At 32.6% G+C, this 15242-nt stretch overlaps 1 protein-coding gene across 1 annotated transcript; it reads right to left on the bottom strand.

Annotated features, from left to right (window-relative positions):
• Positions 1-8089: 8089 nt before the first annotated feature.
• On the bottom strand, positions 8090-14037 carry LOC107609441 (ARF guanine-nucleotide exchange factor GNOM-like). Its single transcript, XM_016311424.3, has 3 exons — positions 13850-14037; positions 12472-13268; positions 8090-12084 (listed from the first exon to the last, which is right to left on the bottom strand). The coding sequence occupies exons 2-3, from the start codon at positions 13210-13212 to the stop codon at positions 8404-8406; spliced, it is 4422 nt and encodes a 1473-aa protein (XP_016166910.2). The 5' UTR covers positions 13213-13268; positions 13850-14037; the 3' UTR covers positions 8090-8403.
• Between the last annotated feature and the right edge of the window lie 1205 nt (positions 14038-15242).

The following is a 15242-nucleotide window of genomic DNA, read 5'->3' on the forward strand; positions in this document are numbered from 1 at the left end:
AGACAATTTGACAACATTAGTAGCTTACTAGCTCTAGGTATTAGTATATGATCATCATTTGAATTGAAGCCTAGCTTATCTGGAAAAACCAATTAACCATGGCTTTTAATTTATAAACTCATTTAAAATTCTCTATTGTTCATGCTATTTTTTGTTCCCGATGCAGGGATCTGTTTCAGTTAGTATGTCTCTCTTCTAAACTCATTTAAAATTCTCCAATTTTTCTTGAAGGTGGTTGTAGGAGAGATCAAGCACTCCCAAGCTGCTCATGTCACCAACTCGTGGAGGGACTTCTCTAGTGAGTTGATTGTGGGAAAGATCAAGTGCTTCTAATTTCAATAGATTTCCAAGAGAAGCTGAGATTTCACCTGAGAGATTGTTGTAACTGAGGTCTAAACTGATATGGAGATTTTTGGCGTTTTCCAATTTCTGTTTTAGTATGGAGAATAACACAGCTTTTAGTATGGTTGATAGTTTTAGTATGGTTGAAAAATACATTGAGAATTATAATTGATGTATCAATACATTTTCTTTATGTTTTGAATTATATTGACTTGCTTGTTTATTATAGTACTTTAAATTTATATTTATTTTGTATGAAAACAAGTTTATTTTGCAATGAAAAAATCTAAAAAAATTCTATTTTACCTTACTGACGGATTTACAGACGGATTTTCTGTCTGTAATCAGAGTGTGAGATGATTTTCCAAGGTTCAAATTACAGACAAAAAATCCATCTAAAAATCTGTCTGTAATTACAGACGAAAAATCCGTCGAAAAGTTCGTCGCCTTCGGGAAATGGATGGAGAATTTACAGAGGGAAAATCCATCGGTAACTGGTAAAAATCCGTCTGTAATTTTTCGATGAAAAAAATCCGTCGGTAAATAATTTCCGACGGAACTTTTACAGAGGGACAAAATTTGTCGGTAACCAAAAATTCGTCTGTAATAAAGACTAAATCTGTCTGTAAATCTGTCTGTATTAATCCATTTTCTAGTTGTGAAATAAAAATATTAGCTTCTCCTATAACTCATTCAAATATACAAACTTTCAAACAATTCACCAAAGATAAAGAGGCAAAGCAAAAAGTGCAAGAAAAAATATCAAAGAAGACTATCTCAACAGACCGACCTAAGAATGTACTAAATCAGAATGTAATTTATTTTGCCAGTCTTTATATTTGCCACCCAAATTCACCCCCTCTATATCATATACTTCTTCTTTCCCTTTTTAAAATTTAGGGGCAAAAAGAAAATACCTCTTAATTTTAATTATTAGTTGAGAAAAAAATTATGATAGCATAATCAGTAATTTAAAAGGTAGCAATCCTATTAGTTCTTGGACATAATCATCAATTTTACATAAATTTTGCTCCAAACATTAGTAGAACTCAGTTCATATCATTCACATAAAAATGACAAATTCAACTCAATCCATTTTGGCCTATGATTAACACCCAAAAGGGAAGGTGTTTTGAAAAAAATATTTTTTAAAAAATAAAATGTAGTTTTGTTTTGAGTATACCTTGTTTTGTTTAAATCTTTTATGTCTTCAATGCTGATGTTAGTCCTGCATGCCCTCCATTAGACCTCGACCACTTCCATCCATCAAAACCAAAGGTCCATTCCTGCAAACTAATCATAAAGCAAACAAGTTTCATTAAATTGCAGCTAAATAGTAAGCAAAGGTGACGCAATGAATAGACAACACCACCACAATAAAAATACTTCTTCGACAAAATAACCTCTGAGGTTTTAGCAGCAACACAAACTTCATCTTCTTTAATGAATTTAACGAATATGAGCCTTTTTCGTAGTCCCTCCTTCTACCACTCCTCCTCCTTCCGTGACAAATTTCATTGCAAGTAAAAAATTATTAAATTGAAGACTATATATGCCAAATCAGCTGGTTTGAGCCTTGAAACAGTAAAAACCAAGGGTAACATCACTCTAAAGGGAAAGAATTTGCCACTTTGATAATATAAATACAATAAATTTTTATTTTCTAAAATTCCATAAATATCAACATTGAAATGAAAATATCTTGCTTTTAAAAAGGTACAAATACCAATATATAATTCCAAACCACTCTTGAGATTCTATCGAATCACCACACTTGCTGAAAGCACAAATGTTTTCTATCTTCTTCCTGCAATTACCTTTTCTCCAACTTTTTCCAAATTATATCAACACCCCAACCACATTTCATGTGAAACAAAAATGTATATACAATTTGGATAAAAAAGATAGAGAGTTGGTCTTGTATTATTATCATTACCGGCCTACATAATACCAAAACCATTTCTTGAAGAGACATGAAAATTAATTTGGAGACTATATTTTGTAATGAACAAAAATGATACAGCTTGATGTTGTTGGTATAATGCGAAATCAGCGTGACTTACCCAACGAAATGGGGAAGATTCAAGGCACAGAGGCGACGCCGCAAATCACCTATACCAACTACTAGAATGGTCAGATTTCTTCCAAAGATCATAAAGGCAGAGGTTTTTTTTACCGCGACAGCACATACGGAAACCAATCTTCTTAATCTTGCTAAAATTAAACCTCCAGAACATCTGAAGCCATCCAAAAACAGAAAACATACCAAACCTCAAATCAAAGACAACGAAAACAGACAGAAAATCCTAAATCAAAGAGATTAAAGACCCAGTCCCAGACAAAGAAATAAATTGAGATAATACCTTCACGGGGGAGCGTTGGTTGAGATCTCGACCCAACATGTATCACCAAGGCTGTTGACGTTCGAGAGCGCATCAACCACGCAACAGATATCTTAGTCGCTCAGCATCGCCGGCATTTCACCAGCTGAAACTAACAGCACCATCGCCGTGATTGTGATCTGAGACGAAGATTTCGCCCAGCTCGGTGAGTTAGGGTTTCCAGATGGGGGTTGACGAAAATGGTGTTTAAGAGATGGCGTTCCAGATGGAGATATATGGCTTACTGAAATGAGGTTTTGAGAACCAGGGAGAGCCGTAAAGAGAGCGTCGATGGACAGCGATTATATGGACCAAAATGAGTTTGTGGCTATGGAGGAGAGAACGAAGCAGAAGGGGGGATTTAGAGTTTCAAAAGGGAGAGAGGGATTGGAGTGAAAGATAGATAGATAGATAATAGGAGGGATTTTTTATTCTGGTTAATTGAGAGAATGACGCGTGGCTTCAGGAGCCACAATCATTATACAAGTAATAGATTAGCCACCAAAGTTAGTTATCAGTGTAAAATATATATTGAAATATAAATACACATTGAAAATAAATCAAACTATATATATTTATATACAAATACATCGGTGACTGATTTTAGTGGTTGATTTTAATATACGAATAATATTTTTGAATTTCTAAAGATGTATGTGTATTATAAGATTGATGTTTGTTTTTCTATATTTTACTGATACTATAACAAAAATGACTATGCTACGTGTATATTATAATCAGTTATTAAAGTCAGCTATCAGTATAAAATACATGTTGAAATATAAATACACATTAAAAATAAATTAAACCACATATATATTTATACACAAATTCATTGGTGGCTGATTTTAGTGTATGAATAGTATTTTTGTAAAAAATAATTTTTAATAACAAATTTTTAATGACAATAACATAATAATCACTATATATCTTATTTAACTTATGTTTTTTAACAATTATATATTTGTTATTAATATATATCATAACAGAAATTATATATTTTTTGCGATTATTAAAAAAATTAATTATTGATAAAATCTTTTAACAATAAAATATAAGACAACTAATATTTAATTGCCAATAAATATATTAATAACTATTTTTATTGTCGTTAAAAACAAAATAAATGATCACTAAAAATATTTTTTTCTATTAGCGACGATTATTTTTAATTTGTTGAATTTAAAACCACATTATGAATCAAAACATACAATCGAAACTAAAATAAGTTTTTTGTTGTATGTGTTCGAACGTGAGTTCTTAACATGTTTGTTAAGAAATAATATAAAATTCTTAATTAATAATTCTTGGTAATTGCTTTTTCAATCAAGACACCTTTAAATTTTAAATTGGCAATAAGCTCTTGTCAGTTTTTTCACGTTTGGTTCGTTGCAAACAAGGATCTCTATTAAGAACAATTTTCTTGAATTTATCTTACTAAATCAGTTGGACTCCGAGCCCCACAATACAAGAACTTGGTAGTTTAATCAAGCTCACTAAATAGCTAACCAAAAAAAAAGTCAATTTCGTCTGACAATTGATAAATAATTTTTTTCCTTTTAAAATTACTTTTTCATTATTTTTTTACTTCTTTTATTTACTCCTATAATACTATAATTCATTCACCACCGGTAGTCATTACTCATTACTATACCATCATTATTACTAACCACCATCTACTGTTGTTTTCAATTTGTCTATTGTCTGTGGCGGCTAATCAACCATATTAAATTTTAAATTATAAAAATACTAAATTTTAAATAATAAAATTTAAATTTTATATTATTTTATTTTATTTTATTTTTAAATATTTTATTTAAATTTTGAATATTTTTATTATGTTTAATTTGGATATTTATTTTTAATATTAAATTATTGGCTGATTTTTACCGTTGTTGGTTGGATTAATATTGACTCTAGTTTATATATATAGTCATAAAATTACGGTTTTAATATACTTATTTACAATTTAATTATCTTATTACCATTATAAAATAGATTAGAATGTGATACATATTTTATTTATTATGATGATGAAATAATAGTAAGTCTTTTTAGATATATAAAATATAAAAAATAAGTTATTATATTATGATCCACTAATTAATAGTATAATAATCCTTTATTCAAGCAAGAAAGTGCCATGTACAAGTTTCCAAAAGAGAAATGATATGGATAATAATTTGTGCTACATAAATCAATGGAGGTACCTTTGTATTTTTATGCTAATGTTTCTGTCTAGATGGAAATTGAATTTAAGTCTTTGGATTATATGATATGACAATGATATAAATAATAAATAATAAATCTAAAATTGAGTTGAACATATTTGTAGGCGGACATAATTTTAACGGCATGCATATTCTGTAAATAACTAAATTCTTAGTAAAATTCACTTTTGGTTTTTGGCTTTTATGCTGTAAAAAAGATCTTTTGATATGAGAAAAGTTATCCACAGATTATTTATGAGCGGAAAAGGCAGTGTAGCAATCAGAGTAGAGTACGTGTTTAGTATAGTACGCTATGTTTGTTTGAATCTTTATTTTGTTTTATTATTTACCTTGTAATAATAAACTCTACTTTATTGTGTTGCCCATTTTATTTTTTAATCTAGTTCTCAATTTTAAACAAGGAATTTAGTTTTAGGTTAAATATATTTACCTCCTTTTTAAGTTAAGTTTTAGTGAAATTTGATTTCACTTCCTTTTGTTTATATTTTGATTATCTATCTTGTTAAAGTAATAATACACTCGATATTATTAACAGAACAAATTGAAGAATATTCTAAGGTAGGATTTGTTTTGAAGTAATGTGATAGAAATTGGAAGATTGTGACTTAACTTCATATTTATTAGTCCAAAGATTAGTACAAAAATTTCAGTCTCTATTTCTAAAATTTTACTATTTCAGTACCTTTAAAAATGGGGATATAAGAGACTAAAATTTTGAGATGGAGACTGAAACTTTAATAATATTTTATACTTAAAATACCCCATTTTAATTAATTAATTTCAACTTTATCTTTTGTGCAAATTAAATTAAATTTTATTCTTATTTAGTTATTTTAGTATCTGTCTCCCACTTTATACCAAACACAATATGGAGACTTATTTTAATCTCTATCTCTCAATTTCAGTCTCTATCTCTCTTCTAAACGTTACCTAAAAAAAAGTCATAATTGTTAGTAAAAAGGAACTAAATACTAAATAATGTTTAAGAAATTAAAACCATAAATTGAACACTATTTTGACTTTTTCTTTCTAACCAAGAAAATAATGAAATTATAGTTGTAAATAGATTATTCCAACAGCAAAGACAACAATAGTACAAAAATGAACAAGACGAGTTCGAGTCATTGACTAGAGCAATCAAAACTAAAACTAGCAGATAGGATAGTTGAAAATCTACATATATAAGTTAATTTGTGTTTTTAAACGAAATATATATCGTCCATAACGATCGGAATCTACTTATTAATATGGGGATTATTTGTTTGGTTAATTTGCAAACACCTTGATCACTTAGGCTGTTATGCATTAGATAGAATAAAAATAAAATACACCATTTTTTATTTGTAAAAATAAGAGGAGCAATAATAACCTTCACAAAAATAATAATAGTAATAAACACGTATCAATATAGAAAAAATGGCACGAAAAACAGAAAATAAATAAATAAATAAAATATTACACCAAAATTTTTAATATAGAAAACTCTTTTAATGGGAGAAATAAAAATTACAAATCACAATATTAAAGAAATAATTTTACTATAATCAAAATAGGATACAAGATTGTTAGAAATTATTATACAAAACATGCACAAGCTAATCAATCCAAAATCAAAATTTACAAACAAAAATAAAAAAAAGATGAAGAATATGACAAAATAAAACTGTTGCTGACGCATGACCTATAAATTCTATTGCATACCACGTCTGGAAAATTTCAACAGTCAAATTGAAGAATGGGCGTCCTGGGTTAAATTTGAGCTTGATCCATCTGTTAACAAATTTATAACAATTGATTTATGATAAAAGTTTTATACATGTGCAAAGATAATCTTTTCATTCTTTTTTTTTTTACCTTAAAAGAATATTATAAACAGGGTAAAGTATACTTTTTGTCCCTAAAGTTTGGTAAAAATTTTAAAAATATCTATAAATTTTATTTTGTTTCAATTTTGTCTTAAAAGTTTTCGATTTACATCAAATATACCATCGACGGTTAAATTTTCAAAAAATTTAAGACCAATCTAACAATAATGCATAAAAATTGTGCTTGATTTGCTTGTGCTGAGGGTTGTTCTTATGAAATTGTTGTTGAATTGACCTTAATTTTTTTGAAAAATTAGCTGTCAGGGTATATTTGATACAAATCAAAATTTTTTTAGACAAAATTAAAATAAAATAAAATTTATGAATATTTTTAAAACTTTTATCAAATTTTAAAGACAAAAAATATACTTTATCCCTATAAATAAATCTCTTACTCAATTCTAATTCGATCTCAACCTTACTCTCAATTAAAAATAACCGTAGTTTGAATACTACTAGAAAAGGAACCCAAAACCTCATAACTGGTATCAAAATGTTTCCATGACTAAAATGAAAATCAAACATTCAACCATGATTAAAAAAACATTTAACTAAAAATATATATAATTGAAATTAATGATTAAAAATATTAAAATACCTTGCAACAAAACACACCTAAATTCTTCTTGTACTTTATTTTACCTAGAAAAAGAAAAGATGAGTGATTTGTGCATGCCCTTGACGTTGGTTTATTAAATGCGATATGACATTGCTTTAAAATGAATTATAGGATGAGAATAAAATGTTACTTGGACCGTAATTATTTATTATGTACGGATGGTCAATTACATAAGTTGTTAAAGATGATAAATTGATCCGAGCCACCCCATTCCGTTCCGTCTCGTAATTTACATGATCTTTTTAGTAGTTTGTATTTTATATGCATAGGCCATAGATTATATTTCATATAGGAAGAATCACGTTTGGGGCAAGACGGTTAACAACGGTAGATGATAGGGTTGTAACGGTTAATAACAGATTTTGTTAAATCTGTTAAAGCTTCAGTAACTTCTAGGACAAGTTAACTGTTTCTTGAGTCTTATAGTTAGTTTGTTAAGTGTGTTATGCTTCTATATGTGTACACTCTATCTCATCAATAGATCAAGTGATAATGCTCAATATACAATCATTCACTCATTTTTCCATCCTCTCAAACTCTCTTCTCTGTATTCTGTGTTTCAGTGTTACTGCACTTGTTCTTCATTCAAGAATTGTTACAATAACAATAATAAATATAAACCTCAGCTTTCTAAGAACAAAATCCCGCAGCTAATAATTTTGAGCTCTATACAATCTATAAAGACATTATCTTCCAAATACATCTCAATTAACAGGCTCAGGCATGAACTCAATAGGGACCATACTGAAGAGGGAACACTCTACATTTTCTCAAGCTATAACATATCTTCAACAAAAATTCTTACTGTGTCAAGGGTCCTATTGAAAATTTGAATGGGATTCTAAATTCTATCATATACTGCATGAATCTATTTGTGAGAGAAACCAAGCAACCACCAAACTACAAAAGAAATAAAAATAAAAATAAACCAATGAAGAGGTTCATCAACATGGCTGCACCTGTGATTAACCAATGCCAGCACCATCTTGGCCTGCTCTTTCATTTGAAGGTATAGAAATGTTTTCATTATTAGGTCCCAAATCTTCAACTGTTTTAGCTTGTTTGTTCTCCAATTGCTCTGAATCTTGCTCAGGAAAAACCTCAGACTGCAATGAAGGAGAAATGTTGTTTATATGCTTCCAAGTCAATTCCGAGAAACTATTGTCACCCCCACTACTGCTGCGCACTAGTATGTCGTGCGCTTTCATGACAAGTAAAGTGTTCTTGAGAAGCTCGGGCACGAGTTCTTGAATCTTCTCGCTTCTCCTTCCCCTAACTCTCACCGTCATGTATACTTCCAATCGACTCAGTACACCCAACCATAATTTGGTGAACTTGGTCGACTCTGATATGCTTGGGAGTAACTGGAGGTAAACTTTACACAAGAGCTTCAAGGCAATAATGAGGGATCCTTCCATGTTCCGGTACTCCTTTTGGGAGCGTGTCTGATAAGTTTCAACCAGCTCATCGAGCACGGCAAAGATCACTTGATCAAAACATCGTAACCACAAATCATGTTGGATATGAGTCCCAAGAGATCCTGTCAAGCAATTCTGCAATGATAACAATGCATGGTTTCTTACCTCCTCCCTCTGGTCTAAACACACTTCCTTTAATTCTTGTACAAGCCTCAACCACATCTCCCCAATATCCTGCAACATCTTTGCCACATCCTCTTCCTTCATTTCTTTCTTGGCATCACTAGTCCACTTCTCTAAACAATTGGCAGATCCTACCATAAGATCAAGTGCCACAACTGACCGCTCTACCTGTCCAACGCGTGACTCGGCAAACTGTCTTGCAACATCTATACAGAGAACATAATTAGAAGGAAGTAAGTGCGCTCCATCCGACATAATGAACAGCAGTGCATCAAAACCAGCATCAGATGCCTCAAGGTGTCTGGCAGTGATGTATAGCAGAGATGTAATTGTTCGCCATCCTAATTGAGATCTAATATGAGAAGCATTTGCCTTCACGAGATGACTTACTTCCTGTGTAATCTTCTCATAGTAGGCATCAGCAACGCGTGCATCAAGCTTGAGGACAAGTTGCAGGGACCTTAAAAGTTCATCAGTGAAGTTCTCTTTGTAGGGAAGTAAGCGATGGCAAACTTTTAGGAGTCCAAAAACTGCTTTCTCAACTAGTGCACAAGGCATCACAGTCAAATGAACAATATTAGATATGTGCTCATAAACACCATGCCAAAGAAGTTCAATCCTATCCCTGTTATTCAGAGTGATTGTTATTAGTAATTCCAGACAGAAAACTGAACTATCTTCATCATCAAATGTGATATTTCCTTTCTTAAGCCGCCCTCCTGCAGTAATGAGTGCTCTTGCAAGTTGCAACAGAGATTCAGCTTGCAAAAATTTGCTCTCAGAAAATATGCTGTCAATATGACACTTCTGAATTGTTTGAAGGGTGCTCTGCTGTGCAGCAACTTGTTCTTTAGTTGGAATTGGTCTTGGCTCTTCCGAACCAAGCAATAAGAGTTGACTAAACCTGCTCATCAAGCCTGAGGATCTCTTCGGAGTACTAATAGATCGTAGACTTCTTGAAGATAAAGATTTAGCATTACGCTTCTCATGTAGAGTTTCCGTAGGATGCTCTGACTCCTCAGTCGCGTCATTAGCCATATTAGCAGGAAGAAGGCCTAATTTGTGAAATCTTAAGATGCAATCAAGAATATTTCTCCATCCTGTGCGAATGTAATCACCGTACTTATTCGCTATAGTGAAAACGGTGTTAGTTGCCATTCTTGCTTTTGTGTCATATGCAAAGACAAGGATTGGTTCCTCAACAGATAATGGATCCAAAATAGTAACAAACCTACAAAGGGATACAACCAAATCATCGAGTACATTCTCAAGATGATAGTAAGCCGATATCTTTGCAACAGCTAAGAATCCATCCATACATGTTTGGTAGACCTCTTCATTTTCAGCATTATCAAACACCACAGAAATGGCTGCGATTGTTGGCCCAGACAGAATAGCAAACATATCATTATCAAGGTATCCTCTGGAATCAGAGACAATGAATGGAGCAGTTTTCCTTGACTTGTGTATAAGATAAATCCACCGACTTGGAGTCATTTCAGGAAATCCAGAACCTTGCTCAGGAGTTGTACGAATCTCATTCCTACAAATGGAATGGTAAATTTCTGAAAGGAATCCTCGAGGCAAATCATTTCCACCATTTATTCGCCTATTATTTCGGATAAAATCCTCTTCTGTCATCTTCTTTTTCACTTGTACATTGTGATGATCTGTATTAAGCATTATAATTGAGTATGATAACAAGAGAGCAGCATCCTTATTAGCTAGGATCTGTGGTGACTGTTCATAATATCTCTCAGAGAAAGCTTCAAGCACCCTCTGTATCTTCTGTGATTCTCCAGGCAGTCTGAAAGTCTCCAAAAATAGACGCAGTGCTGTGTCTAATGTTGTGTCTTTGAAATCAAATGTTCTTGCGAATTCCTGAAGGACCTGAACACAGAATTCATCATGGTTCCCTAGAAAATCACCAATGAGATTCTTATCCAACCCAGTTGTGAATCTAAGAAAGTAGGCAACACTTTGGGCATGGGGTTGGTCGGGTAAAAGATGTGTTCCTTGGAGAAACTCAAGACCTTTCTTAACATCACGATTAAAGTGATCTGCTCCAATCATCAATATTTTCTTGAAGTACTTTCTCCGGCAAACAAAAGGAACCCAATTATTCGGATCGCTGAAATTTTCACACTTCTCCTGCCAGAAAGAACTATATTGTTCAAGATTCACATGAGGATGTTCTGAACTCAAAGATTCATTGCCTATCCTTTCAGCCATTCCTTGCATAAGAGCAATAAGACCATCCAAAGCAAGAATATTCAAAGAAGATAATGGACTGTTAACAGGAAATGCACTTTTGGACAACAAGTTAGCAATGTCTTCAAAGACATTACTGCAAGTTATGTCACAGTCAAGGTTAGCATACATTTCCATCATGAATGTTTTTTGCCTGCAAAAGTCAACAAGGGCCTCCATAGCAACTTCCTGTTGCTGATATGATGCTCCATATTTGCTTTGTGCAAGCCTCAAAATTACGCATGAAATGAAAGCTTCTAGTTGTAACTTGATTTCTGTACGAAGATGGTGATACAAATTTAGAACAATGCTACACACCATTGAAACTACAAGGGGGCTCATTGACAAACCGGCCTCCATTAGATTGTGAAACAGTTCATCTTGAATTAAGCTCAACAGTCTAGGATGCCGGTGAAAAGAAGACCCTCCCAACTCTACAGCTGAATTAATCAAAGTTAAGGCAAAAAGAGGCACATCTTCATCAAATGCTATTGTATTTAATCTTGTACTTGTTCCCACATGCTCAACAACATTCAACAAAGAACATAAGAAGTGAAACACTTCCACCATGCATGGAATCCCATAAGGTTCCTTCATGAGGTCCAGTTCATCTAGGTCGACCTCCTTGCCACTGCTGTCAATGGCTGTTATGTCATCCACTACACCTACTGTCAAAACGCTCTCAGTACTGGAAGCAATGCCTGTTGAGTAGGATTGCCTATTACTTGCAGAATTCAAGCTCCCATTTTCCAATTGTCTGTTTGTAGAATTATGTTCATTATTTTGCCCACCAGTCTGCCCAAAAAGTGTATATATATGAGTGATTACAAGTACAAGTATATGCATGTCCTGATACTCAATTTTATTTAACCACCAAATTTATCATTAATTTCAGAGTATAACGGAAAGACTCCATTTGAAAATGTGCAGTTTTTACCATAGAAATACTAGTATTTTAAATAATCAATGAACACAAACTCTGTACCCTTAGCTGGTAACAATGAGTACACAACATATGGTAATTTTATTCTTCTATGTTCTACCCTTTTTCTGTGGTTGCAATGTTCTGTATCAATGCCCCAAGGTCCCCCTTTTTACTTTCTACTAACTTAAAAAAAAAAATCACACGATAAAAGAAAATGAATATTGCAACCAAAAGGACAAAGTTAACACAATTTATACCTCTTGATTCAAACCATTGCTTCCATTTACTAATGAATGCTCTACGTTGTCAATATCTTTAAGATGAGAAAAAATGCACCGAACAAGTTCGTGCATCGTGTAACGTGCTATCCGCTGCAACAACTCACCTTTGGTTCCTGCTTGGTGAACTATACGGAAACAAGTGTTCACTATAATGCAAATATGTTGGTTACTCAGCATTACAGATGCTCTACTTTTCACACACGCTAGAAGAACTTGTAGTATCTTCATTAATACAACTTCTTCTGATCCAGGATCAGTCACCTCAAATCTGCAGCTTGTGACAGCATCAACCACCAAGTGCATGGCATCCCCAACATTGGTAGTGTTTTGATCAATTACATCCAGAGTCAAGATCTTGTAAACTGACGACAGAGCAACACCAGTGATTGGTGCACCAGTTTCATCTGATTGAATCACATCTAAAAATGGTTGGAGATAGCGGACAGGGTTGATAGCATGCCATGGATCCTTCCAGTAGAAAATTGTTCTCCTTAATATCTTCAAAGATTGAACAAGAGAGTGCTCAACTTGATCTTCATCTGACATATAATGAACTCCCCATCTAACATTTCTTCGCATCACTGCCAAAACAGCACCAATTTCTGCATTGATCATGCATGCCACAGTAGTTTTGTTAGGATATCCATCATTGCAATGCCCCTTTTCCTCTTCTATAGAATTAATACCGGTTTGAGATAGCAACTTTACATGCCCCATTTTAACAAGTAGATCTGCTTAACATCTACCAACAGAATGCTGAGCCAAAATAACCCCTGAGAAAAGCAACAGCGAAAGACTCAATCAACACAAAGTGATCATGAGTATCCAAATGCTATTACAATGAAGCACAAGTAACGCAGTTATTCCAATTCCCTCAGAGTTAAAAATGCATATAAATAATTTAAAGACATATAACTACCAACAAAATCACATTGCAACATCTTCCTCAGTTGCTGAAGTATGATTCCACCTTCCAAAAATCTAACTCATATTTGAGCAAGCTACTCTCTCCCAATCACCAGCAACTATCACTCACTAATTCTTCCGCCAAAAACTAAATCTCAGATAGAATCTCAAAATTCCTATTTAAAAAGAAAAGGCTAAAATTTGCAATCAAATCTAACACTAATGAAATGGACCCATTTTCCTTGCACATTAACAATATGATATAAGATTCTAACACAATTGAACTTAGAATTCAATAGAAAGGGGCAGCCAACAGAATGTTAAGCCCTTATTCCGACAATGACAGAGAAAAAGAATATCCGCATTAAAAAAATGAGAGAGTAGAAAACAAAAAATGGAAGCAGATGGAGATTTAAATGGGAACCAGTGAAGAAGAAGAGAAGCTTACAGAGAGAAGGGTGGGGTGAGGTTTAGGCACAGATCCGAGTTTACATCTACATTACATTGAAAATCATGGTTTATTTCTTTAATCTTCAAATTGAAATTCTCGCCCAGAATTAGAATGTCCCCACTCACCTCCCTCAATCTCAATCTCACTCGCTATTTCGTTCTTTCTCCTTTCTCCGACACCATCTTTTGATTTTCAATTATTTTTTTTTCATTTAATTCTCATGCGGGAATTTTCGTAAACACATTCTAAAAGTTTTACACTATTTTTTTTCTTTAAGGATATAGCTAATATGTGTCCACATGATAAATTTATCATTAGTAAAAAATTTTAAATATTTTTATTTAATAAATATATTGGCCTACGTTTGTTTTTGAGAATAAGATAACAGAAGAAACTGAGAACAAGACATAAAATACAGAACACAAAATTTAATATTTTTATATTCTATTTGGTGATAAAGTAGATTAAATTACAAAAATTTAATTTATTTTTATTTTTTTTGTTCAAAAAATTTGAAAAGAAAAATATAATAATAAAAAATATAATAATAAAAAATATAATTATAAAAAATTAATAAGAATGTTAAAAGAAAAAATAAAAAATAAGTTGTATCTTTTTTTAGTGTATCTTTTTTTTTTAACAAGAGAGCTTAACACAATAAAGTGGAGCGACAAACAAGCAATACTACGACATGAACAAGTATGAAAAAAAACCTCCTTAATGTCATCTCCGACATAGCCATCAACAACAAAAAGGATCTAAATTACTCCATTCTCTAACATTGTTTAAAGATTTCTGAAATACCTTCTCTGCACTCCCTTCCTTGTTATTAAATATCCGGCCGTTTCTCTCTAGCCAAACGTTCTAAATAACCGAAAAGAAGCAAATAAGCCACTTATTGTGCTCTTCCTTCCTGTTAGCAACACCTGTCCAACTCTCAAAGTGATTTTTTAGTGAGCCCGGAATAGTTCACGACCTCCTAAATTTAGATAGCCATTGACACCACACCTGCCAAGTAAACTCATACCCCCAGGAACATATGATAAATATGTTCAACTTCTTTATTACACAGAACGCACATGTTATCACCTTGACTAATAATTCCCAATCTATGCAGCCTTTCTTTAGTATTTACTCGTCCTATTAGAGTAAACCAAGTAAATAACTCCACTCGTGGCGGCACCAAACCTTTCCATAGGGTTCTTGTGAAGCTGTAGCTGGCTATGTCCTCCGGGAGAGATTCTGACTGTACTACCTGCACAAAATTGTTAGTTAAAAATATACCTTCCTTGTCAAACTTCCAGGCAATTCTGTCTTGCTTATCATGTGCCAGCTTAACAGGTCTTAACGTCTCATGCAATTGAACCACTAAATCTAACTCCCATTGGTA

The sequence above is a fragment of the Arachis ipaensis genome, chromosome B7 (assembly GCF_059453495.1).
Source record: "Arachis ipaensis isolate K30076 ecotype BB chromosome B7, ASM5945349v1, whole genome shotgun sequence".
NCBI lineage: Eukaryota > Viridiplantae > Streptophyta > Magnoliopsida > Fabales > Fabaceae > Arachis > Arachis ipaensis.

What these genes read in the sequence shown, in the direction of transcription:
- LOC107609441 (XM_016311424.3), bottom strand. Translation starts at nt 13,212, where the DNA reads ATGGGGCATGTAAAGTTGCTATCTCAAACCGGTATTAATTCTATAGAA. An exon ending in GCAATGGTTTGAATCAAGAG is followed by an intron (nt 12,085 to 12,471) that starts GTATAAATTGTG and finishes CTTTTTGGGCAG; the next exon opens with ACTGGTGGGCAAAATAATGA.